General features: G+C 35.7%; 1 protein-coding gene across 2 annotated transcripts in view; it reads left to right on the forward strand.

The window, feature by feature from the left end:
• Positions 1-27,319, forward strand: part of ZFYVE9 (zinc finger FYVE-type containing 9) — a 186,317-nt gene that overhangs the window by 98,930 nt on the left and 60,068 nt on the right. The window contains exons 5-10 of one of the 2 annotated variants that reach the window (XM_068539868.1): positions 791-890; positions 3,333-3,509; positions 5,098-5,267; positions 11,457-11,577; positions 15,661-15,783; positions 17,617-17,772. In XM_068539868.1, coding sequence (XP_068395969.1) covers positions 791-890; positions 3,333-3,509; positions 5,098-5,267; positions 11,457-11,577; positions 15,661-15,783; positions 17,617-17,772 — 847 coding nt within the window. The remainder of the gene's footprint in view (positions 1-790; positions 891-3,332; positions 3,510-5,097; positions 5,268-11,456; positions 11,578-15,660; positions 15,784-17,616; positions 17,773-27,319) is intronic. The other variant, XM_068539869.1, reaches the window with a different exon arrangement.

The following is a 27,319-nucleotide window of genomic DNA, read 5'->3' on the forward strand; positions in this document are numbered from 1 at the left end:
CCTACTGTCCATAAAAACTGGATTAGTGAAATTTACACTACTGGGAACACCTTTTTGCCTGTATGAAGCTCTCTGTGATAAGGGACTAATGAGTTCTCAAGAAAATAGATCTTAACAGGGAGCTAAGGAGATCGTTGTTGCCTGATATGGAAGGGAGAAGAAAGTAAGATTGTCGGGAACTGACCCTGGAAAGTGGAAATAAGGTGCTGGAAATTGGCATGGCCAATTTTTGGTTGTCTGCTCTGATTCCCTGTAGCTGGGGCTGTGCATATTTTTATGATTGAGTTGTGTATTTTGATCTTTCCTGGCCTTCATAACAAACCAGTGAAAGCAGATGGTATGATTATTATTCTGCACATAAGGACAGTAAAAAAAACAGAAGTTAAAGCCCAGAATTCCCAGTCTTTGTTTGTTTCACCTGCTATATTGCCTCTTCAAACAGAAATAGCAGATGTTACTATTCTAAACGCCCATGTTATGTGATATTGTGTACAGGAATTTTGCCTAAGGGCAGCTTAGATTTTTTTCCCCTGCTATGTATTTGGTGTGTAATCTTGGCTAAGATTTTTGTTCTCAGCCAGCAATTTCACTTTCCTTATTTTTGACAGACATGTTAATCTCTTTCTTGCTTTTGAATTGGGTCTTGCACCCAGCTTCCTCAATTGCATTTTCCTTTGAAGTTTTTAGTGTTGTATTAGTACGGTTCCCTGTCACTCAGTGTTGGTCAGTATTGGTTTACTTCCTTTATACTGTGATCCTAAGTAAATTTAGTATATTCTTTTTCCTGCAGGTTTTCTGTGCTTCCTGCTGTAGCTTGAAATGTAAACTGTTATACATGGATAGAAAGGAAGCTAGAGTATGTGTAATCTGCCATTCAGTGCTAATGAATGGTAAGTATTAAAACAGGTTGAATTCACAGTTATTGAGACAGAACAAGAGAATTCCAGTGAAAAGACTACTGTTTTTTCCTTCCTTGCTCTACAAGTTGCTCACCTTCTCAAATGTCATAACTTTACCTGAAAAATTTAAAAATACCTTAGCATTTCAGAATTCCTGTGCCTAATTTAATGAATAAATGCTAAAGTCAGGTAAGTTTTGCAGGAAAAAAGGAAATTCTTGTGGAAATCTGGTGCTCTGTGGCTGTTAGTGTTCCTGTGAAATGACTGGAGTGGGAGTGGGGAGGGGGCTATTGACCACTGAGATGATGAAATATTAAAATTGGGCTGAGGTTTTCCTTTCAAGGGAAGCTTTCTCTTTCTAGAGAATATCTTAATAATTTAGAACACATTCTTATTGACACTGTGGTTCACTCATCTTGTTAAAAATAAATATTTTAGCATCTCGAATCGAATAGAAAATTGCATTTTTCTGTCAGTTATCATCTTAATACTACTTAGATTTGTCATAAGAGTAATAGTTTTTAATTTACTTATGTGGTAAAAGAATATGTCCAGGAGAAGGTAAATATAGCTTATCCAGTGTTCACCTTTTGCAGGACTGGAAATAAATCCAAGGGCATTTTAGTTAAAACAAAACTCCCCAAACAAACAAAAACCCCCCAGAGTATTCTTGTAAAGAGATACAATAAAATTGATCAGGCTGTATAGTATTTTCTCTTTGAATGCATCTTTGTACAGTTGCCAGAACAGTTACTAATAGACATAAAAATGTTGAACTTACACACCACTGCTGCTTGTGCCAGGATAATGTGTCTCCTGGAGGCTGAAATTTATCTGCTCAAGGCTCCTCCTGCTCTGTGTGTCTGCATTGCTCATAGTGATGTTTTCCTGTTGCTTCCTTATTAACCTATTGCATGTCATTTAATCTGATCTGTTCTAATTTCCTATGGTCCACCCAATTTCCTCCCATTTCTGAATTCTTATAATTTTGATCAAATATGAATTCATTCTCTTTACTCTTAAGGGTCATTTTTCAGATGGTGGTTATTTCACTTGGTGATGATTTCATTTTTGGATATTTATCCACAGATAAGAGCATGCTGCTTAATTTCAGTACCTGATACCTCTTTTATTTGTTGAGGTCTTCCAACTTGATGGCTTTTTTTTTTTTTTTTTAACTTGGCATAGCTAAAGATGAAGGAAATGGCAGAGGATTCATATGGAATACTTACTTTTTATTAAGCCAAGGATGCCCTTAACAGGGGATCCTAAAATAATCTACTTTTTGTGGTTTTTCCAACGTCTTTCCTCTCGCATGGCTTAGCCTGGTCTTTTACTGAATATTTAATTTGATGCTTTTCAGTGTTCCCTATCCCTTTTTCCCTTTCTCCTTTTCTCTTCCTTCCCTCTTCCTGCCAGTGCTTTCAAAGGAACATAGCTGTTGTTTCTAGCTTTGTCCTGCAGTTTGGAGGCAATAAGTATTCAAAATCTTATGGATCATTCTTTGATGTAGAATGAGATTTTTAAAAAGATGCTCCAAAAATTGGGCGGTTTCTATTCCTGGGCATGTGATATTACTTGAACCCAGAAGATAAAATTTATATCTTTCATTTCTGTAGTATCTTTCATCCTATTTACTTTAAAAACAATAGTTGATATGTCAGTATTTAGTTAGTAAAATTATAGAGTATACAGAACCTTAACACATTTGTGATCATTCATATTGATTGATGGCACTTATATGATATTGGCACATTTTCATGTTCAAATGGGTCCTGTGCTTTTGAGACACACCAAAATGTGAAATGGTTGTTTTTGCTGGATACTTTTACACAGGGTAATGATTGCACAAAAGCAAAATTCACGAAAATGTTGAGATGTGTTCTCCTGAGCTTTAGGCTTCAGAATTTTTAAAATGAGATTTTACCTCAACTAAGAGCCTAAAAATCTAGAAATGAAACAAAAGATATCATATAGTGGAGTTATGCTATTTTAGCCCCTGATTTTGATTTTTGATAGAATTTTATAAAATGCATTGAATATTAAACCTGCCCTACCCACCAGAAATGTCTAAATGCTATCCCAGTTGCAAGTCCTTAATAAGTTTAATGTTGTTTTACTCCCTCTTCAGGGAATATATGGTCCCCTTTAAAGATGCCAGGGACCTAGTCATTAACCTCAGACTGATCCGCTATCAGTCTATATCAGAAGTATCATGTAATTCTTATTTGTTACTTCCAAATAGCTTACTTAACTACATGGTCTCCTTTATTGAATAAAATCACCTATCTCCTTAATACCTTCACTAGCTGGAAGAGAGACATACTATGAGTGTTAATTAGCAGGAACTACATTATTTATCCAGTATTGTGGAGGTCTTGATGTCCATATTTTGCAATCCGTTCACATTGATTGTGTCTGTATTTGCTTTAGCTCAAGCCTGGGAGAACATGATGAGTGCCTCAAGCCAGAGCCCTAACCCTAACAATCCTGCTGAATACTGTTCTACTATCCCTCCCTTGCAGCAAGCTCAGGCCTCAGGAGCCCTGAGCTCTCCACCTCCCACTGTGATGGTACCTGTGGGAGTTTTAAAGCACCCTGGAGCAGAAGGTAGGGGATCATGTGCTATTCTCTCTCTTTTTCCTCACCAAGTTCCTCTGAAAAGGTGCTGATGTGATTTTACATCACAAGTCTTTAACACACTGCAGATAAGTCCCTTTGGGTGGTTATTAAAGTGGAAGAACAAGGTGAGAAATGTGTTGAGACTATTTCTGGGCAAGTAAAGAAGAATATTGTGTTGCCTGATATTTTGGCGGCACCTCTAAAAATATGCCAGTACCCTCTCCAACTTAAGAATGGAGTAATTACTTTGCTTTTACTTGAAAAGAGTTGCAGAATTTGAAATCAGCCTGCAAAATCCTAGCCTCATGCCTACCTTAGTGTTCTTTGCAGGAATTTAGTAAATGATGAAAATAAGAATTCTTTTTTCTGACGAGCCCATTCTAGTATTGCCTTTTGGAATATATATTGCCATTTTCTCTTTTCATTTTTAATCTATCCCTGTAAAAATATGAAAATACTGTGTTAGGTACACAGACGTTTATAAAATCCAGAACTTCAATTCTGATTATATCATATGATAGGTAGAAAATCATAGGCTCAACTTATTTTAGTTTATTATATCTTTATGATTATGATATTGTCAGATGAAAGGCACTTTGTAAGTTCAGGGGATTATCAATAGTAAAAATAACAAATATTTCCTTAAAATGATCTGTCAAGAAGTCTCCCCTGATAATTAAACTCTGTCTTCTTTCACTAATTTTATATCTTTTTGTCTAGCAATATTCCCTTCCCCTTGTTAAATAGCCCTCCTCCCCTTTTGAAGATCAAAAACTTCTATTGACATTATCATACTCTTCTGAGCTCAGGCTTTCGTTCTTAAAATCTTTATTCTCTTTACTTCATTTGTTGTTTTTGTTGTTCTTCCCTGGTCTCTCTTTGTTTTGGCTGTTTGAATTGATTTTCAAAACTGGATTTAAAGAGATCATTTCGTCAGACTCAGTTTTCCAGCTTTTCCCCATCCTTTTACTAAAATGCAGACTACTGCATTTCACTATCTGCACTGCCAGATCAGTCTTTTTCTTCTTCAGTTACACTTTAGCCAAAGATCTGGTCAGTTTGCTTCCCAATTCTTACATATCTGTGCCAACTCTTCTTTTATTAATTAATAATTCTTCAGCATTCTTCAGCGCATCTTTTGCCTTTTAAAAATACCGTATCACTTTTCCAGATATTTTATTCCTACAGAAACCTCATACTTTTAGGAGCTGTGGATGCCTATTTCTAGATATTTTTTCCGGGCTATTAGTTTATTTCCTAGGCACTTCAAACACCTTCCCTAGTTTCTCTGTTAGTGATATGGGACAGAGTATGTGACATAATCATAGGCATATTTAATACTTTAAAGCAAAGTGTTTTAAATCTTTACATATAAATTACAGAAGTAAGGAGTATATTTAAATGTGTATTTTTATTAATTTATAACCACTTTTATACAGTTACAATTATATTTAGAAGTATAAAATGCTAAATAGTGATTTCTTTGTACATCTGAGATTGGTGACCTTCTCTTCTTGATGTTAGAAACCCTATCAATGTCACAGTGTTACCTGTTTTATTTTTCTGGCTCCTCAAGTGGCTCAGCCCAGAGAGCAGAGGCGAGTTTGGTTTGCTGATGGGATCTTGCCTAATGGAGAAGTTGCTGATGCAGCCAAATTAACCATGAATGGAACTTCCTCTGCAGGAACCCTGGCTGTGTCACATGACCCAGTCAAGCCAGTAACTACCAGTCCCCTATCAGCAGAGGTAAGAAAAAAAAACAGCAACTAAAATTGAGTACTTACTTGACTCAGCACTGTTCTGCCTCTGTCTTGTCTTTTTCTAAGTTGAGTGACCTTTCTGTGGAACCCTATAGACTTCAGATACAGTTTAGTGCATGTGTGTGTATGTGTGTGGGCATGCTTGTGTGTGTGTCTAGGGGTAAAATAAATGTGGCAAAACCAGTTGTTCTTGTTTGTTCTATATTTGGAAGTTTTTTCAGGAGAAAGATTCTTATAAAGGTTGTTCTCAGGTGAGCTCAGTCTACTACTGTAGCTAGAGGCTGTGCTAGAGCGAATCCTGGTCCCTTGATACCTTGGTTTTCAAAGCATATTCCCCAGGTTCTGTGGTAGCTGCCAGGGAGTTGCTGTGGTGAGGAAGGGCCAGGAAATATGAAGATGGCTGAGGAATCCTTCTATTCCTTTGTCTTCAACCCGAGCATCTCTACTTTTTTCAGGTCTGCCTATTGTGTTTCCAAGTAAGACTTTTAAAGAGGATTCTAAAGCTTAAAAATAAACCACTGACTTAATGGATGGAAGACTCATATAATTTACCTAAGGAAACTAGCTCATACTGTGCTGTCACATTTACTTTGTCTCTATAGGATACACTGGTCACAGTTTGGGGGCTAATTTTCAGAAGGGTCAACTACTAGCTACAATTTTTTGAGTCTGTGAAAGAATAGAGCCACCTAGGACCATAATTGGAAAGTATACACGTAGGATCGTTTATACAGTGGGTCCCTTTCTTATTGCTGTTTGCCCCGTTGAATATGGTGGTCAAGATTATAATAAGGTGATCAGTTCCAACTAAGTATGTGTGTCTGGCTTTTTTTTTTTTTAATAAAATAAGAGGATCAGAGTTTGGATAAAGTTTTTACTTTTGAAGTTTTCATGGTTACTGTTTATTTACATTTATGTTCAGTAATATTTTTCTAGAAATTTACATAATTTGTGGATTTGGTTATAATTGAAATTGCGTGTTATTAAGATTAGATTTATTGACATACAGAGATAAATTTCCTGTTTGGTGAAGGTACATTAAACCATGTCACTGTCTTTAAATATGTCTAAGTCTGTTTTGGGGGATTTTTCTGTGGCCACAGAGGACAGCAGCCAGAACTATATGACTTATTCTTCTTTGAATCTATACAATGACTTTGTCAAGAAAATTTCTTTTTTTCTCCGATTGTTTATGTGGAAAAATTTCAAATCCACAGAAGAGTTGCAAGAATAGTACAGTGAACCCCCATATACTCTTCACCCATATTCACCAATTGTTGCCATTTTGCCACATTTACTTTACCCCCCCACCCCCACACACACACACTTTGTTTTTTGAGGAACCATTTGAGGATTAGTTGCACTTTATCACTTAATACTTCAGCTTATGTTTCCTAAGAACAAGTGATTTTCTTACGTAAGTACAATATAACTATATGAGGAAGAAATTTAACATATAATTCTATGTATTGTCAAATATATAGTCCATATTCAGATTTCCCCAATTGTCCCATGATGTTCTTTATTCTTTCGTTTATACACGTGTGTGTGTGTGTGTGTATATATATATATATATAAATTTTTTTATTAAATAAATATATATACACACACACACACACACACACGTGTATAAATGAAAGAATAAAGCTTTTTTAAAAAATTAGGATACCATCAAGGATCACAACTGCATTTAGTTCTCATGTTTCTTTGATTTTCTTTAATTTAGAACAGTTCTCCCACTTTTTTTTTTGTCTTTCACATCATTAACATTTTTGAAGCATTTACGCCATGTTTGGCATAAAGTCCTTAATTTGTGTTTTTCTGTTTTTTTCCTCATGATTAGTTACAGATTAAATATTTTTGGCAAGAATAATACTACCATAAGTGATGGTCATTTCTTGGTGGAACACATCAAGAAGTATCAGTTTGATAATTGGTTAAATTGATGTCTCCTGTGTTTCTCCACTGCAAAAGTAGCTTTTCCTCTTTGCAATTAAAAAGTAAAGTGAGGGGTGATACTTTGAGACTCTGGGTGTCCTGTTCCCCTACAATCTTTCAGTCAATGATTTTACTGTCCTTTACATATATATATATATATATATATATATATATATATACACACACACACACACATTACTTTTTAAAGATTTATTTATTATTTATTTTTGACTGCTTCGGGTCTTAGTTGCAACACGTGGGGTCTTCGTTGAGGCATGCAGGATCTTTCGTTGCGGCGCCTGCGCTCTTCGTTGTGGTGTGCGGGCTTCTCTCTAGTTGTGGCGTGTGGGCTCCAGGGCATGTGGGCTCTGTAGTTTGCGGCACGCAGGCTCTCTAGTTGAGGCGCGTGAGATCAGTAGTTGTGGTGCGCAGGCTTAGTTGCCCTGCGGCATGTGGGATCTTAATTCTCTGACCAGGGATCAAACCCGTGTCCCATGCATTCATTGTAAGGCAGATTCCTTACCACTGGACCACCAGAGAAGTCCCCTGATTTTACTGTCCTTTGACAATCTTACCTGAATCAATTATAACTATAGTGTTTATACAGTGATGACTTTTTTCGTTCTACAAAACTTCGTTTACATCTCTTAAATTATATGGTAGGTTCTTTTTTTTTTAATTTATTTTTATTTATTTATTTATTTATTTTTTGGGCTGTGTTGGGTCTTCGTGGCTGTGCGTGGGCTTTCTCTAGTTGCGGCGAGCGGGGGCTGCTCTTCATTGCGGTGCGCAGGCTTCTCATTGCAGTGGCTTCTCTTGTAGCAGAGCACGGGCTCTAGGAGCACAGGCTTCAGTAGTTGTGGTGCGTGGGCTCAGTAGTTGTGGCTTGTGGGTTCTGGAGCGCAGGCTCAGTTGTTGTGGTGCATGGGCTTAGTTGCTCCGCGGCATGTGGGATCTTCCTGGACCAGGGCTCGAGCCCGTGTCCCCTGCATTGGCAGGCGGATTCTTAACCACTGCGCCACCAGGGAAGCCCCTATGATAGGTTCTTAAAGCATAAATTTTTTGAATGAATGAGGAAGCTCTAGTGAATGACTATTATAGGGAAACAAAGTTCAGGTCAGTTTAAGAGAAACTAAAACAAGTTAGTTATTTTATTTCTGTGCTCTCACATTGTTCAACACTTTATTTTAATATTTCTCTGGTAAAATGAGGGAAAACAAATTCTTTAGGACCAGAGTTGAATATATTTTTCTCATCTTTATGACCTAACAGAGTGCCTGGCACTTAAAAGGTGCTCAGTAAATTAAACAACTTCTTTTCATAGATGATATTTATGTAGAAGCCAGATGACCACTTCTTATGATATCAAAAGGTAGATTTTATGCATCACTAAATAGCAAGTTAGAATAGGTTACTTTATTTCCTATTCTAAATCTAACTTTATTGATTTACTTCAAATCAGTAATGGTTAGCCAATGAAATTTTCCAAATTTCCTAATAGGACGATATACTGAGAACACTGCAAAATTTTTAGCAAAAACCCACTAAAAACTTACAGTCCTAAATTATAAAGAGTATAGACAAAAATATAAGACAGGCATTTTTTTAAAATAGTTTTAATCTTTATTCAAGTATAAAATATATATAGCAAAGTACTTAAGGAGCCTTAATCTTTAGGAAACACATGTTGAACATACATATATGTGTGTGTGTCTATATATACATATAGACACACACACCCGTGTAACCACCACCTAGATAAAGATACACAGAACATTTCTATCACTATAGAAGTTTCCTTCATGCCCTTTTTCTGTCAATACCTGCCCCCTTTCCCCCAAGGTAACCATTATTCGGACTTGTATCACCATAGATTAGTTTTGCCTGTTTTTGAATTTCATATAAATGGAAAAATATGATATATAATGTTTTGTGTCTAACTTCTTAAACTCTAATACTTAATGAGGTACTTCCCTGGTGGCACAGTGGTTAAGAATCTGCCTGCCAATGCAGGGGACATGGGTTTGAGCCCTGATCCAGGAAGATCCCACATGTCGCAGAGCAGCTAAGCCTGAGCGCCACAACTACTGAGCCTGCGCTCTAGAGCCTGTGAGCCACAACTACTGAAGCCCGAGTGCCTAGAGTCCATGCTCCGCAACAAGGGAAGCCACCACAATGAGAAGCCCGCGCACTGCAACAAAGAGTAGCTCCTGCTCATCGCAACTAGAGAAAGCCCGCATGCAGCAACGAAGACCCAATGCAGCCAATAAATAAATAAATAAATAAATTTATTAAAAAAATACTTAATGAGATTTATCTGTGTTGTGTGCATCAAAAGTAAATATTTTTTATTGCTGAGTAATATTCCATCATATGGCTCTAGCACAATTTATCTATTTTCCTATTAATGGACATTTGGATTGCTTCCACACTTTGGCTATTTGAGTAAAGCTGCTATAAACATTTTTATACATGTTAAACAGTTTTTTTTTTTAAATGAGAATCCTATGTATTTTTAAAATTTTTTACTTATTTTATTATTCATCTGATTGTACCGGGTCCCAGTTGCGGCAGGCGGGCTCCCCAGCTGCGGCTCGTGGGACCCCCAGTTGCGGCTGGGAGGCTCCCTAGTTGCAGCATGCAAACTCCCAGCTGCAGCATGCATGCGGCACCCAGCCCCCCAATGAGGGACCAAACCTGGGCCCCTCGCATTGGGAGCACAGAGTCCCAACCACTGTGCCACCAGGGAAGTCCCTAAACATGTTAAAAAGTTTTTATATGCTTTTCCTTTAACTTTTTAAAAGCTTTCTTTTTTAAAAATGGAAGTATTATTGATTTACAATGTTGTATTAATTTCTGGTGTACAGCAAAGTGATTCAGTTATATATATATATATATATATATATATATTCTTTTTCAGATTCTTTTCCTTTATAGGTTGTTACAGGATACTGAATATAGTTCCATGTACTATACTGTAGGACCTTGTTGTTTATCTATTTTATGTAAACTGGTGTGTATCTGTTAATCCCAAGCTCCTAATTTATCACCCACCCACCCCCCTTTCCCCTTTGGTAGCCATAAGTTTGTTTTCTAAGTCTGTGAGTCTGTTTCTAGTTTGTAAATAAGTTCATTTGTATCATTTTTTTTTTAGATTCCACATATAAGTGATATATGATATTTGTCTTTCTCTTTCTGGCTTACTTCACTTAGTATGATAATCTCTAGGTCCATCCATGTTGCTACACATGGCATTATTTCCTTCTTTTTAATGGCTGAGTATTATTCCTGTGCGTGTGTGTGTGTGTGTGTGTGTGTGTGTGTGTGTGTATACCACATCTTCTTTACCCATTCATCTGTCAGTGGATGCTTAGGTTGCTTCCATATCTTGGCTATTGTAAATAGTGCTTAAGGTTCTTTTTTATGGCTGAGTAATATTCCTGTGTGTGTGTGTGTGTACGTGTACATACCACATCTTCTTTACCCATTCATCTGTCATTGGATGCTTAGGTTGCTTCCATGTCTTGGCTATTGTAAATAGTGCTTAAAACTTCTATTTCTTGCTTAAGTTATGAAGAATATAGAGCATCATTTCAATAGATCTTTGAACATATTCTATTAAACTGTTAATTAAGTGGATTTAACCCCACTCAAAATGTATTTTGCAACATTATACTTTATTAAGTGTAGTTAATGTGATCTTCATATTAATGCAAAGAAAAATGAACTTGAAGTTTAATTTCATGACAAAGTAAATGAAAACTCTTTCATCAAAGTTAATTTTTTTTTATTGTGGTAAAAAAGACATAACATAAAATTTACCATTTTAATCATTTTTAATTACATTCACATTGTTGTACAACGATCACCCCAATTCTCAAGGTTCAGAAATTACGAGATAATGTTGAAAGTTTGTTTCTGTTGCCACTGCAAGTTTAAAAAATATTTTTCTTTTATGGCAAAAGAAACCTTGGTAAAGGAAGCTTTAACCCAGGTTCCAAGACCTTTTCAATCATTACTATGATTTGATGATGCCAAAAGGAGAAACTATACAATTATAAACATTTTCATAGTATAAGCCCAGTCCTTGGGAAACCACAGGTTGAGTATCTTGTGCTGTCTTTCAAAAAGTATGAATTTGAAATTTTCACTTAAATTCCCATTTGTAGTCTGGACTCTATTCTGTGCAAGTCTTCAACTGTGTGTAATGCTCTCTTTGCTAATTTGCTTGTCCTAGACGGATATTTCTCTATTCTCTGGAAGTATAACTCAGGTTGGAAGTCCTGTTGGCAGTGCAATGAACCTTATTCCTGAAGATGGCCTTCCTCCCATTCTCATCTCCACTGGTGTAAAAGGAGGTATGTCGACTTAGATGTTTAAACAGGGATAGTTATATATGCCAAATGTTGCCTTCTAATTAAGGGAAGGAGATAGAATTCAAGTGATAACCACCTTTCTCTTCTCCAACAAAAAAGGTGACTACTCAGTGCCATGAAAAGCATTGTTGCTATTACTGATTGTTTTAGAGAAGATATTTATGTTTTTATATTATCATTTCATATGTTGGAAGGATGTAATATTATTTTTAATTCCCACTGTGTATAAATGTAGCTTATTGGCAGTTCTTTCTTCATATTCCAAAGCACATAATACTCTGAAGAGTTGCTTATAGTTCTAGGATTGGCCCACATGATACAGTCAGTACATTAATTTAACTTCTTGTTTTGAAGTACAATACACATTCAGAAATGTGTATATAATAAGTGGAGAGCTCTGAACTTAAGTAGCAATTTTCTGTTAAAAAATATTTTTAGTGAGTCCTGGTAAGACGCAAACTTACTAATCAGTCAAAAGAATGCTTATCTTTTTTTTTTTTAAGTTAATTAATTTATTTATTTGTTTATTTATTTTTGGCTGTGTTGGGTCTTCGTTTCTGTGCGAGGGCTTTCTCTAGTTGCGGCAAGCGGGGGCCACTCTTCATCGCGGTGCGCAGGCCTCTCACTATCGCGGCCCCTCTTGTCGTGGAGCACAGGCTCCAAACGCGCAGGCTCAGTAGTTGTGGCTCACGGGCCTAGTTGCTCCGCGGCATGTGGGATCTTCCCAGACCAGGGCTCGAACCCGTGTCCCCTGCATTGGCAGGCGGATTCTCAACCACTGTGCCACCAGGGAAGCCCAAGAATGTTATCTTTATGCAAAAGTTTCTTGTTGATAGATCCAGATCAGCATCCAGTCAGTACATTTTCAGGAGATGGTTTATCAGTGATCTCTCCTCATTTTTGTCCTAGTCTTTTACCTGGTCTCCCTGCCTTCAGTCTTTCTCTCCTTTATTTAATCTTACATATTGGTGCCAGTTATCTTTTTTTTTGAAGTTAGTTGATTTACAATGTTGTGTTAATTTCTGGTGTACAGCAAAGTGATTCAGTTATACATGTATATATATCCTTTTTGATATTATTTTCCATCATGGTTTGTTACAGGATATTGAACATAGTTCCCTGTGCTATACAATAGGACCTTGTCGTTTATCCAATCTATATATAATATCAATAGTTTGCATCTGCTAGTCCCAAACTCCCAGTCCAACCCTCCCCTGCACCCTCCTTGCCCCCTGGCAACTACAAGTCTGTTTTCTATGTCTGTGAGTCTATTTCTGTTTCATAGATAAGTTCATTTGTGTCATATTTTAGATTCCACATATAAGTGATATCATACGGTATTTGTCTTTCTCTTTCTGACTTACTTGGCTTAGCCTGATAATCTTTAGGTCCACCCATGTAGCTGCAAATGACATTATTTCATTCTTTTTATGGCTTAGTAATATTCCATTGTGTGTGTGTGTGTGTGTGTGTATATATATATATATATATATATATATATACACACACACACACACACACCCCACATCTTCTTTATCCATTTGTCTATCGATGGACATTTAGGTTGTTTCCATGTCTTGGCTATTGTAAATAGTGCTACTATGAACATAGGGGTGCATGTATCTTTTCAAATTATAGTTTTGCCCGGGTATATGCCCAGGAGTGGGATTGCTGGATCATATGGCAACTCTTTTTTTAGTTTTTTGAGGAACCTCCATACTGTTCTTCATAGTGGCTTCACCAGTTTACATTCCCACCAACAGTGTAGGAGGGTTCCCTTTTTTCCACACCCTCTCCAGCATTTGTTATTTGTAGACTTTTTAACGATGGCCATTCTGACTGGTGTGAGGTGGTACCTCATTGTAGTTTTGATTTGCATTTCTCTAATAACTAGTGATGTTGAGCATCTTTTCATGTGCCTGTTGGCCATCTGTATGTCTTCTTTGGAGAAATGTCTCCTTAGGTCTTCTGCCCATTTTTTGATTGGGTTATTTTTTTGATATTGAGCTATTATGAGCTGTTTGTATATTTTGGAGATTAAGCCCTTGTTGGTCGCATCATTTGCAAATATTTCCTCCCAGTCCGTAGGTTTTCTTTTTTGTTTTGTTTATGGTTTCCTTTGCAGTGCAAAAGCTAGTAAGTTTGATTAGGTCCAGTTATCTTTTTAAATGTAGGATGTTGTTCTTGCTTACAAAATTCAATGGGTTCCCAATGCCTTCCATATAAATTACTTACCTTGGCATACAGTGTTCCTTGTAACCTTATCTCAACTTATCTAATTTTATTTCCAGCCAACACCCCAGTACTTTACAGGCATGCTACAGATTATGTACTGTTTTCTGAATATTCACATTTCACACTTCCATGCTTTTTCTTATGCTGTGGAATAGTGGGAAGAGAATGGACTTCAGACCTGGACCAGCCTGAGCTTTAATCTGGTAACAGTCCATTCCAGCTGTATGATCCAGTGGGCAAGTCATTTATCCTCTCTGAATCTTTTTCCTAGATTTTTAAAAAAAAATTAGATAACTATAGCTAATTAAGAGTCATTATGAATAATAAATCAGATTTCATACCTGAAAGTACATAGCAAGAAAATTGGTACAAAGTAGGCATGTAATTAATATATTTTTTATCTTTCTTTCCTCTGTCTAGAATAGAATACCCTTCTATATGCTAGACTCCTTGAATAACTCCTCAACCTTTCAAAATCCATATTAATGGAAAACTTCTCTGAATCCTACCTCAGCTGTCTTTGTAGTAGTGTTTTACATCCTCGTTTCTGTTCAAATAGAAATTCTTATAGACTATTACTATATTAACACATTTTTCATTGTAATTTAGATATTTTATAGGTCTGATTCCTTATTCTCTATAGACCGTGAATTCCTTCAGTCTGAATTCATGTTTGTGTCTTCTGCTCCTAGCATGGTGCTGGGCCTATTAGGCTCTCAGTAGTGTTGGCTGAATGTATCATACTATCAAATGCAGCTTGTGTCTCAGTTCAACAATGAACTTTCACATAAAGTTAAGCATTCTTTTGATTGTATAATGCCTTTGCTCCTTTACTAGGACCCTCTAAAAATATTCTTTTGTAAGCAAATTTGCTACTTAGGTTTCAAATTTGGGTTATTTTAATAAATCTTAAATTAATAAGAAATTAAATTGGCCTACTCTGCTGTTAAAATAAGATTTCAGGGTTCCATTTTCATTAAAAGTCACATCCATTAAATCTAATTGTCAAAAACCTCTCCTACCAAGAAGCAGCAACTAGTTATCTATTGTATATTCACTTTCTTAAATCATATTACTATCTCTTAACCAGAATTTTGCTATTTTGTATTCCAGTGGAAAAACTTAATTAAAAAATTTTTTTGAAAGTCACTTAGTGTTTCTCTTTTCAGTAAATATTTTCATTGATAGTGTATACATTTCCAAAATACATTTTGGTTTCTATTGGTCAGTGGGAAATGGTGTTATTTTGTACTGAACTCTTTCTTGACTTATACTTAGAGGAATTGTTTCATAAAACCAGTCGCTTATGATACTTTTATTGTCTGGGTGCATTTTTTAAAGTTTGATTTTTTTTAATGGTAAAAAATCTCAACAGTACAAAAGCATATAGAGTAAAAAGTAGGATTCCCCTCTGCTTCAACCCCTAGACATCCTTTCTAGAGGTAACTAGTGTATTATCACTTCCTTGTATATCACGGATTATTTTAAATGTTGGTCTTAGAACATGTAATATGTGAAATTCTTATTATGATAGTTGGAGGATTTTTGTTAAATCAAAGGGTTGTTTTTAGACTGTGGCCTAAACCATTGCGTGGAGAAGTCTATACATAGGATAACCATGTTTTCATCCAAACTGGACTAGATCACTTTTAAGAATGAAAGGGGCACTATTAATATGCCACTGGGATAGCAGATATAAACCTGTGTTCACCCTATCTATAAATCAATTGCTTATCTCTTTCCTGTGAATAATAAGGCCATTCCTCCATCAGATTTCTGTCTTGATTTGTCTCTTTAATCAATGGCTTACATTGTTTTCTCCCCTTACAGACTATGCTGTGGAAGAGAAACCATCACAGATTTCAGTAATGCAGCAATTGGAGGATGGTGGCCCTGACCCACTTGTATTTGTTTTAAATGCAAATTTGTTGTCAATGGTTAAAATTGTAAATTGTAAGTTGGAGATTTGTTTTTTTAAATTAAAATGAGATACTGAGTCATTAAATTGATAACACACAAGTATTTTTATGTAGAGCCACATCTTAATGAAAACTGGGTACGGAAGAAGTTGGTTTGTATAAAATTATATATCCCCAAGGACAACTGTTGGACTGACAGACTCTTGCTTTTAGTCAAAGGGGTGAGATAGGTGAATTCTCCATGGAGGAAAGCCAAACGAAACTTGAACTCATCTGAGTTAAGTTCTTCCTGAGATGGGTATGCTAAGTCACAACTCACCACCAGAATAACTGGAGGTGGATAAATTATCCAGGGGGGTCAATTTACATGCTAGGTTTAAATCCCAGAAACCTTAATCATGGTGCAAAACCTTATTTGGGAGAAGTGTTAACTAACACACAGTAAAACTTCAGTAAGTACATCACAATTTAGGATTCAGAAGAAACTTCTCAGTTCTTGGTGCTAGCTTCTTAGGTATCAGAATAAGAGAGAGGATAGTAACCTAGAATCTTGAATCCGGTATGGTATTGGAAAATAGAGAATGCATTTATCCTGGATGAATGTTAATAGGCAGAGTTTTGGAGAGAGGAAGGAAGCATTGGGGAACAGTCCTCCAGTTCCCACTGTGTATTTCTTTTAAGGTGTCCTTGGAAACCAGAAACACCGATATACTAAATTCTTTAGAGGCTCTGTATAAATGAAATGCAGGTTTCTGGTTTGTTTGCTAATCACACCCTTGTATGTTTGGCCAGCTGCTAATGCTTGCCACCTTTCCTTCTAGTATCAAATTCTAAAATAATTTGCAGGAAATTTCAACTTACCGTTTCTAGTTTATAAGTTATACTTAGAAAATAGCTAACCTAGAGTTCCTTAAGTGTGCACCATCTTAATATAGTTGGATTGGGCACCTCTTGTTTAGGTATATAAAGAAACAATTCACAGAATGAAAGAAAGGGATCTTTTATTAGTGTTGATTTACATCGTGATATCCATAATTTTATTTGAACCCTTTTTCAGTTCCATTGGGGATCTTGTTGTGTTAGCATACAAATAATAAAAATATCAAGGATTGAACATTATTTTTGAACTACGTATAGCTTGTGCTGTTGTGACTCTACATAGCCTTAAAGTGAAGAAGTAGAAGTAATTAGTCCAGAAAAGCCATCTGTTTCACTGCTTTTTACAGGATGAAGTCAAGTAAAGTCCTGTTGCTGATTATCTAGAATTTTCTCCCAGGAAGACTATAATTTAAATAGCTAGACTCTTTTAGTCACAGATTAAATTTAATAAGTATACATCAAAATATATTTTCTTTAGGACATAGCCTGAATCCAAGGCTATAATAATTGCTTTTATTGTTTTTCTTGTTTCTAGTTTTAGTTATCTCCCTTAGTAAAGTGATTTAATTATACACACACACACACACACACATACACATAGGTGGGGGAATATATCCTTTAATCATTATAGCTAAGGATGCATAGTTTGGTTTAATTTATTTTATCGTTAATGGAATGTTGTTTTCTTTTAATACTTACACCATTTTATAATAGAAGTTAAAAGTTTTTAGTGCACTTTCTTTCACTATTACTTCTTTTACTTCCCTTCCAGTTGTTTTTGTAAGTGTTTGCTTAGAGCAAGAGGCATTGGTATGCTTTATTTTCTGCAATAGTCCTTTGGCTCAGTGCAGTGACAGTTCACAGCTGAATTATACAGACTCAATGTGATCTATTTTATTCTTTGGTGTATTATAACAAAGATTTCTGTGCATTTCTTAAGGGTAAGGATTGAAAAGAATGTCTTCATTTCTTTTTATTTCATCTATAGATGTGAACAGGAAGTGCTGGTGTTTCACAACCAAGGGAATGCATGCAGTGGGTCAGTCTGAGATAGTCATTCTTCTACAATGTCTACCGGATGAAAAGTGCTTGCCGAAGGATATCTTTAACCATTTTGTGCAGCTTTATCGGGATGCTCTGGCAGGTGGGGATACTTTCTGACTTAGTCTGCACCCTTTACAGATGATAAAAAATTTTGGACTCAGATGCAAAATAATAGTCTTAAATTTGGAAACCTGGCATTGGACTTTGGTAGTATTGGCAAGTTAGAACTTGGCATGGTTTGAGGAAGTTATAAATTTTAATACTTTACGTGACACGTTGTTACTATTTTATAATGGCTAGAATCAGAGTTGTAAGATAATCCATTGACCATGATGTAAGAATATTTTCCTTTGAGTGGCCTAGGGGATATAGTATTGGTATCCGGTAGAAGGAAGCATAATGATAACTTACTACTTCAGTTAACAATATTTATATAATCATAATGTGAATATTCATTTAATTTTCAAGTTTCAAAAACCGTTAGCATGAACAACTTTATTATGATTTCAAAATAAATTGTAAATATTGTTACCTGTAACAATGTAAAAGTAAATGCATAACTATTAGAAGTTGGAAAAGACTAAAGATACTAATATAAAGACATACTATTAAAAGCTGAGAGAGAAGAAGTATACTTAAGTGTATTATTTGACATTACAAAGTTAACCTTCAGCAGATTTAACAGAGGAGGTAAGAAGTAGTGTAATTGAGCTAAGTTCTCTCATTTATCATGATAAAAAGTCAAAAAATAATATCTGTAGTTGATAAATAGGGAAAGAGTAGTATAAGAACTAAAGCAAGTGAATAATAAATGAGATTATCCCTGAGAAACAAGGCTGGGGTGGGGTGAGGGTAGCCAATGTATTAAAATTATTTTCATATATTATTTGATAATGTTTTAATAAATATATTAAAGTAATAAATTATTCATACTTTCTGAATGCAGGTAATTCCCTTTGTGGGATTCTATGCCAAAGAAATTATCTGAAATGTAAAATACACTTTGTACATGAAAGTGTTTATTATCGTATTACTTAAATTTAACACAAAAATTTAGAGGCAACCTAAATGCCCAGCTATAGGAAAAAAGTTTAAGTGTGTTATACTTTTTAGATGAATGCATCTTTTTTAGAATATTTTCTAGCTATTAAAAGTAGTAGTTTTATGGAAAATGCTCTTGAAATAAGTACAAAAGCATGATATAAAATTTCATCTTTAATGTGGTTATAGCTTATGCATAAAAGATTATGCCTTTATGTCATAGCTATGATATTTTAGGTGAAATATTACATGAAGGCAAGGTGCTATGTTAGAAACTGACCACATGATACCTGTGAAGTACAGTTCAGTATTTACTGTTCAGTATTTGTGTCAGTTCCAAAATGTATGGGGTTAATTTGAAGTCATCTGGAGCCTCTAGGCCTAAATTTCATTCCAGAAATTACTTGAAACATTCTTTTTTTTCCCCTCAGTTTGAATGTATTCAGATTGCATGTTTATATGGGTTTTGAGAGGGCATCAGGGACTAGGGTATGGGAGGTTCATGAATGTCTTGATTAGGAGTTTGTCCTTTATTCTGCAGGCAGTGAGGAGCCATTGAAAGAAATGAATAACATAACCAGATTTGCATTTTAGAAAGATGACTCTAGAAGCAGTATGAAAATGGATCAAAGTCTGTGTGTCTGGTAGCAGGTAGAGCAGATAAGAAGCAATTACCAGTGGATAAACAAACTTACAGTGGATGAGCACTAGAATACTGCATAACAATGAAAGATAAACAAACTGCTGATATATGCAACATGGATGAAGTTCACAGACAGTAATACTGAACAAAAGAAGCCAGGCACAAAAAAGTACATATTATGTGGTTACATTTATGTGATTCTCTGGAACAGGCGAAATGAATCTGTGGTGATGGAAATTAGATCATTGTTTGTCTGGGGTGAGGTGTGGGTGCAAGCACTAGAATTGATTGTAGACGGGCCCTGGGAACTCTCTGGGTTGATACAAATGTTCTGTATCTTGATTGGGATAGTGGTTACATGGGTGTTTACATTTGTCAAAACTCATTGAACTGTATAATTAAAATATGTAGGTTTTATTGCGTGTAAATAATACCTCAATAAAATTGACTTAAAATTTTTATTGATATAATTGACACATGCATTATATTAGTTTCAGGTGTACACTATAATGATTCAATATATGTATATATTGTGAAATGATCAATAAGTCTATTTAACATCCATCATCACACATAGTTACAAATTTTTTTTTCTTTGTGATGAAAACTTTTAAGGTCTACTCTCTTAGCAACTTTCAAATATATAGTGCATTATTGTTAGCTATAGCCACCATGCTGTACCTACATCCTCAGTACTTATTTATCTTATAACTGGAAGTTTGTACCTTTGGACTACCTTCACCCATTTCACTTACCCCTCAACCCTCACCTCTGGTAATCACCAATCTGTTCCCTGTATCTATGAGTTCAGTGTATGTTTGTTTGTTTGTTTAGATTCTACATATAAGTGAGATCATACAGTATTTGTCTTTCTCTAGCTTATTTCACTTAGCATGATGCCCTCAAGGTATATACGTGTGGTGTGGCAAATGACAGATTTCCTTCTTTTTAATGACAATAATATTCCATTGAATGTACATACCATGCTTTCTTTATCCATTCATCCATCAACACTTAAGTTACTTCCATGTCTTGGCTGTTAAAAATAATACTGCAGTGAACGTGGGGGTGTGGATATCTTTCCTAGTTAGTGTTTTCATTTCCTTCAGATAAATACCCAGAAGTGGAATTGCAGGATCATATGGTAGCTCTGTTTTTAATTTTTTGAGAAACCTCCATACTGTTCCATAGTGGCTGCACCAATTTACATTCCCACAAACAGTATACTAGGGTTCCCTTTTCTCCACATCCTTGCCAACATTTGTTATTTTTAAATTGATTTTTAAAAAAGCTATTGTCAGGATCCAGCAAGAAATCAGGATATTACCAATAATGGCAGTGGGAATAAAGAGTATTGAAGAGATATAAAAGAGTGATGCCTCAGTTCAATAAGATTTCATAACTAATTGAATGTGAGGAGTGAGAGGGGACAAGTCAAAGTTGGCTTCAGATTTCTGGCTTGAGCACCTGAGTGGACTTCATTCTTATTCACTGAGGCAGTGAATAGAGGAAGAAGAGCAGATTTGGCAGAGGAGTGGGAGATGAGTTCTTCGTTCAGTGTGTTGGATTTCAAATAATGGCAACAGATGGTAATATGTAAATGAAAGATGAATACATAAATAGAGACTTCAGGAGGTAGATCTGGGCTAAAATACAGATGTGGAAGACCAGCATTTTTGTGATAGTTTTAAACTATGGCTGTGAATGGGATAGGCCAGTGTGAAGAGACTAGATCTATGAATGGAGCTCCTAGAAATACCAACAAGGAAAGGATGTGAATCATTACATGAGTCATTAAAATATATGTTTACCATAAATGGTTACTCCTCTTTTAAAAGTATCTTTATATATCAAGAGTGCATTTTGAACTAGCATATTAAAATGCAAAAATTCTACAACAAAAATCACTTGGAACTGATAGTAAGACTAAGTAAGACTAAGGTCAGACTGTAATACATCTAAGCTGTGTTAAATGTTATCTATGAGATGAGGGCATATACAAACATATCTAAGTAAATAATATTTTAAGTAAGCATAAACAAGTGAGCTGTAAGGCTCTCTCTCTGTCTCTCTCCTTGAAAAGGAATCATTTCACAGCTTACAAAATACTGGAGCTAGTAGGGAACTTCAGTTATTTAGTATAATGCTTCATTTTTCAGATGAAGAAAATGAGACCTAGAAGTGTTAATGGCTTGCCCAAATCACAGACCTAGTTGGTGACAGAATTAGGACTAAAGTATTCTAAGCATTATGTCAGTTGCCTATGTGTGTATATTAATAGTATAGCAGTTTTTAAAAAACAGATATGGATAATACATATGTGCTATGCCTATTTTATTAAGAATCCCATGTGTAGATAATCAAGGTAGAAGCTTAGTATATTATTTCATTGTGATTTTTGTATGAACTTGCATGAACTCTCTTAAAATATTTTTACAGATTTTTAATCTAAACTACATGTATTAGTAATAATATGTGTGTGTGTATATATATATATATACATATATATGTCTATGTATGTTTCTCATTTAGTATATATAAAAATTTTTGGTTACATGTCATTGCTTATGCTTTCCACAGTGAGGGAGAAAATGGTATTTTGTGAAAAATAACATTCTGAGAGTTTCAGGGTGCCTTCTGGATAATGTAGTGCCATGGGAGATTCTAGATGGTATATTATTTCTCCCCATCTTCCCTCCCTTACTGCGTGTTTTTTATTTTTTTAACATCTTTACTGGAGTATAATTGCTTTACAATGTTCTGTTAGTTTCTGCTGTATAACAAAGTGAATCAGCTATATGTATACATATATCCCCATATCCCCTCCCTCTTGTGCCTCCCTCGCACCCTCCCTATCCCACCCCTCTAGGTGATCACAAAGCACTGAGCTGATCTCCCTGTGCGATGCAGCTGCTTCCCACTAGCTATCTATTTTACATCATTTGGTAGTGTATATATGTCCATGCCACTCTCTCTCTTCGTCCCATCTTACCCTCTCCCCGCCATCCCCTGTGTCCTGAAGTCCATTCTCTACGTCTGCATGTTTATTCCTGTCCTGCCCCTGGGTTCATCAGAATCATTTTTTTTAGATTCCATATATATGTGTTAGCATACAGTATTTGTTTTTCGCTTTCTGACTTAACTTCACTCTGAATGACAGACTGTAGGTCCATCCACCTCACTACAAATAACTCAATTTCGTTTCTTTTTATGGCTGAGTAATATTCCATTGTATATATGTGCCACATCTTCTTTATCCATTCTTCTGTCGATGGACACTTAGGTTGCTTCCATGTCCTGGCTATTGTAAATAGTGCTGCAATGAACATTGCGGTACATGTCTCTTTTTAAATTATGCTTTTCTCAGGGTATATGCCCAGTAGTGGGATTGCTGGGTCATATAGTAGTTCTATTTTTAGTTTTTTAAGGAACCTCCATACTGTTCTCCATAGTGGCTGTATCAATTTACATTCCCACCAACCGTGCAAGAAGTTTCCCTTTGCTCCACACCCTCTCCAGCATTTATTGTTTGTAGATTTTTTGATGATGGCCATTCTGACTGGTGTGAGGTGAAACCTCATTGTGGTTTTGATTTGCATTTCTCTAATGATTAGTGAGGTTGAGCATCTTTTCATATGTTTGTTGGCAGTCTGTATATCTTCTTTGGAGAAATGTCTATTTAGGTTTTACACCCATTTTTGGATTGGGTTGTTTGTTTTTTTGATATTGAGCTGTGTGAGCTACTTGTATATTTTGGAGATTAATCCTTTGTCAGGTGCTTCGTTTAAAAATATTTTCTCCTGTTCTGAGGGTTATCTTTCCGTCTTCTTTATGGTTTCCTTTGCTGTGCAAAAGCTTTTAAGTTTCATTAGGTCCAATTTGTTTATTTTTGTTTTTATTTCCATTTCTCTAGGAGGTGGGTCAAAAAGGATCTTGCTGTGATTTATGTCATAGAGTGTTCTGCTTATGTTTTCCTCGAAGAGTTTTATAGTGTCTGGCCTTACATTTAGGTCTTTAATCCATTTTGAGTTTATTTTTGTGTATGGTGTTAGGAAGTGTTCTAGTTTCATTCTTTTACATGAAGCTGTCCAGTTTTCCCAGCACCACTTATTGAAGAGGCTGTCTTTTCTCCATTGTATAATCTTGCCTCCTTTATCAAATATAAGGTGACCATATGTGTGTGGGTTTATCACTGAGCCTTCTATCCTGTTCCATTGATCTATATTTCTGTTTTTGTGCCAGTACCATACGGTCTTGATTACTGTAGCTTTGTTGTATAGTCTGAAGTCAGGGAGCCTGATTCCTCCAGGTCTGTTTTTCTTTCTCAAGATTGCTTTGGCTATTCAGGGTCTTTTGTGTTTCCATACAAATTGTAAAACTTTTTGTTCTAGTTCTGTGAAAAATGCCATTGGTAGTATAGTCATTTTCACAATGTTTATTCTTCCAGTCCAAGAACATGGTACATCTCTCCATCTGTTTGTATCGTCTTTAATTTCTTTCATCATTGTTTTATGGTTTTCTGCATACAGGTCTTTTGTCTCCTTAGGTAGGTTTATTCCTAGGTATTTTATTCTTTTTGTTGCAGTGGTAAATGGGAGTGTTTCCTTAATTTCTTTCAGATATTTCGTAATTAGTTGTATAGGAATGCAAAAGATTTCTGTACATTAATTTTGTCTCCTGCTGCTTTACCAAATTCATTGATTAGCTCTAGTAGCCTTCTGGTAGCATCTTTAGGATTCTCTATGTATAGTATCATGTCATCTGCAAACAGTGACAGTTTTACGTCTTCTTTTCCGATTTGGATTCCTTTTATTTCTTTTTCTCGTCTGATTGCCATGGCTAAAAATTCCGAAACCATGTTGAATAAAAGTGGTGAGAGTGGGCAGCCTTGCCTTGTTCCTAATCTTAGAGGAAATGGTTTCAGTTTTCCACCATTGAGAATGATGTTGGCTGTGGGTTTGTCATATATGGCCTTTATTATGTTGAGGTAGGTTCCCTCCCTGCCCACTTTCTGGAAATTTTTTATCATAAATGGGTGTTGAATTTTGTCAAAAGCTTATTGAGATTATTGTATAGTTTTTATCCTTCAATTTGTTAATATGGTGTATCACGTCGATTGCTTTGCATATATTGAAGAATCCTTGGATTCCTGGGATAAACCCCACTGGATCATGGTGTATGATCCTTTTAATGTGCTGTTGGATTCTGTTTGCAAGTATTTTGTTGAGGATTTTTGCATCTATGTTCATCAGTGACGTTGGCCTGTAGTTTTCTTTTTTTGTGACATCTTTGTCTGGTTTTCATATCAGGGTGATGGTGGCCTCGTAGAATGAGTTTGGGAGTGTTCCTCCCTCTGCTATATTTTGGAAGCGTTTGAGAAGGATAGGTGTTAGCTCTTCTCTAAATGTTTGATAGAATTCACCTGTGAAGCCATCTGGTCCTGGGCTTTTGTTTGCTGGAAGATTTTTAATCACAGTTTCAATTTCAGTGCTTGTGATTGGTCTGTTCATATTTTCTCTTTCTTCCTGGCTCAGTCTTGGAAGGTTGTAGTTTTCTAAGACTCTGTCCATTTCTTCCAGGTTGTCCATTTTTTTGGCATATAGTTGCTTGTAGTAATCTCTCATGATCCTTTGTATTTCTGCAGTGTCAGTTGTTGCTTCTCCTTTTTCATTTCTAATTCTGTTGATTTGAGTATTCTCCCTTTTTTTCTTGATGAGACTAGGTAAAGTTTTATCAATTTTGTTTATCTTCTCAAGGAACCAGCTTTTAGTTTTATTGATCTTTGCTATTGTTTCCTTCATTTCTTCTTCATTTATTTCTAATCTAATCTTTATAATGTCTTTCCTTCTGCTAACTTTGGGGTGTTTTTGTTCTTCTTTCTCTGATTGCTTTAGGTGTAAGGTTAGGTTGTTTATTTGAGATGTTCCTTGTTTCTTGAGATAGGATTGTATTGCTATAAACTTCCCTCTTAGAACTGCTTTTGCTGCATCCCATAGGTTTTGGGTCGTCGTGTTTTCATTGTCATTGATTTCTAGGTATTTTTTTATTTCCTCTTTTATTTCTTCACTCATCTCTTGGTTATTTAATAGCATATTGTTTAGCCTCCATGTGTTTGTATTTTTTACAGTTTTTTTCCTGTAATTGATATCTAGTCTCATAACGTTGTGGTCGGAAAAGATACTTGATGCGATTTCCGTTTTCTTAAATTTACTGAGGCTTGATTTGTGTCCCAAGATATTATCTATCCTGGAGAATGTTCTATGTGCACATGAGAAGAAAGTGTATTCTGTTGTTTTTGGATGGAATGTCCTATAAATATCAATTAATTCCATCTGGTCTAATGTGTCATTTAAAGCTTGTGTTTCCTTATATATTTTCATTTTGGATGATCTGTCCATTGGTGAAAGTGAGGTGTTAAAGTCCCCTACTATGATTGTGTTACTGTCGATTTCCCCCTTTATGGCTGTTAGCATTTGCCTTATGTATTGAGGTGCTCCTATGTTGGGTGCATAAATATTTACAATTGTTATACCTTCTTCTTGGATTGATCCCTTGATCATTATGTAGTGTCCTTCTTTGTCTCTTGTAATAGTCTTTATTTTAAAGTCCATTTTGTCTGATATGAGTATTGCTACTCCAGCTTTCTTTTGATTTCCATTTGCATGGAATATCTTTTTCCGTCCCCTCACTTTCAGTATGTATGTGTCCCTAGGTCTGAAGTGGGTCTCTTGTAGACAGCATATATATGGGTCTTGTTTTTGTATCCATTCAGCCAGTCTGTGTCTTTTGGTTGGAGCATTTAATCCATTTACATTTAAGGTAATTATCAATATGTATGTTCCTTTTACCATTTTCTTAATTGTTTTGTGTTTGTTATTGTAGGTCTTTTCCTTCTCTTCTGTTTCCTGCCTAGAGAAATTCCTTTAGCATTTGTTGTAAAGCTGGTTTGGTGGTGTTGAATTCTGTTAGCTTTTGCTTGTCTGTAAAGGTTTTAATTTTTCCATCGAATCTGAATGAGATCCTTGCTGGGTAGAGTAATCTTGGTTGTAGGTTTTTCCCTTTCATCACTTTAAGTATATCATGACACTCCCTTCTGGCTTGCAGAGTTTCTGCTGAAAGAGCAGCTGTTAACCTTATGGGGATTCCCTTGTGTGTTATTTGTTGTTTTACCCTTGCTGCTTTCAATATTTTTTCTTTGTATTTAATTTTTGATAGTTTGATTAATATGTGTCTTGGTGTGTTTCTCCTTGGATTTATCCTGTATGGGACTCTGCGCTTCCTGGACTTGATTATTTCCTTTCCCATATTAGGGAAGTTTTTGAATATAATCTCTTCAAATACTTTCTCAGACCCTTTCTTTTTCTCTTCTTTTTCTGGGACCCCTGTAATTCAAATGTTGGTGCTTTTAATGTTGTCCCAGAGGTGTCTGACACTGTCCTCAATTCTTTTCATTCTGTTTTCTTTATTCTGCTCTGCAGCAGTTATTTCCATTATTCTATCTTCCAGATCACTTACCCGTTCTTTTGCCTCACTGATTCTGCTATTGATTCCTTCTAGAGTGGTTTTAATTTCATTTATTGTGTTATTCATCATCGTTTGTTTGCTCTTTATTTCTTCTAGGTACTTGTTAAACATTTCTTGTATTTTCTCCATTCTGTTTCCTAGATTTTGGATCATCTTTACTATCATTACTCTGAATTCTTTTTCAGGTAGACTCCCTATTTCCTCTTCATTTGTTTGGTGGGTTTTTACCTTGCTCCTTCATCTGCTGCATATTTCTCTGTCTTCTCATTATGTTTAACTTACTGTGTTTGGGGTCTCCTTTTCGCAGGCTGCAGGTTCATAGTTCCTGTTATTTTTGGTGTCTTCCCCCAGTGTGTGAGGTTGGTTCAGTGGCTTGTGTAGGCTTCCTGGTGAGGGCGACTGGTGCCTGTGTTCTGGTGGGTGGGGTGGATCTTGTCCT

This window comes from Eschrichtius robustus, chromosome 3, assembly GCF_028021215.1.
Source record: "Eschrichtius robustus isolate mEscRob2 chromosome 3, mEscRob2.pri, whole genome shotgun sequence".
NCBI classification, from domain to species: Eukaryota; Metazoa; Chordata; class Mammalia; order Artiodactyla; family Eschrichtiidae; genus Eschrichtius; species Eschrichtius robustus.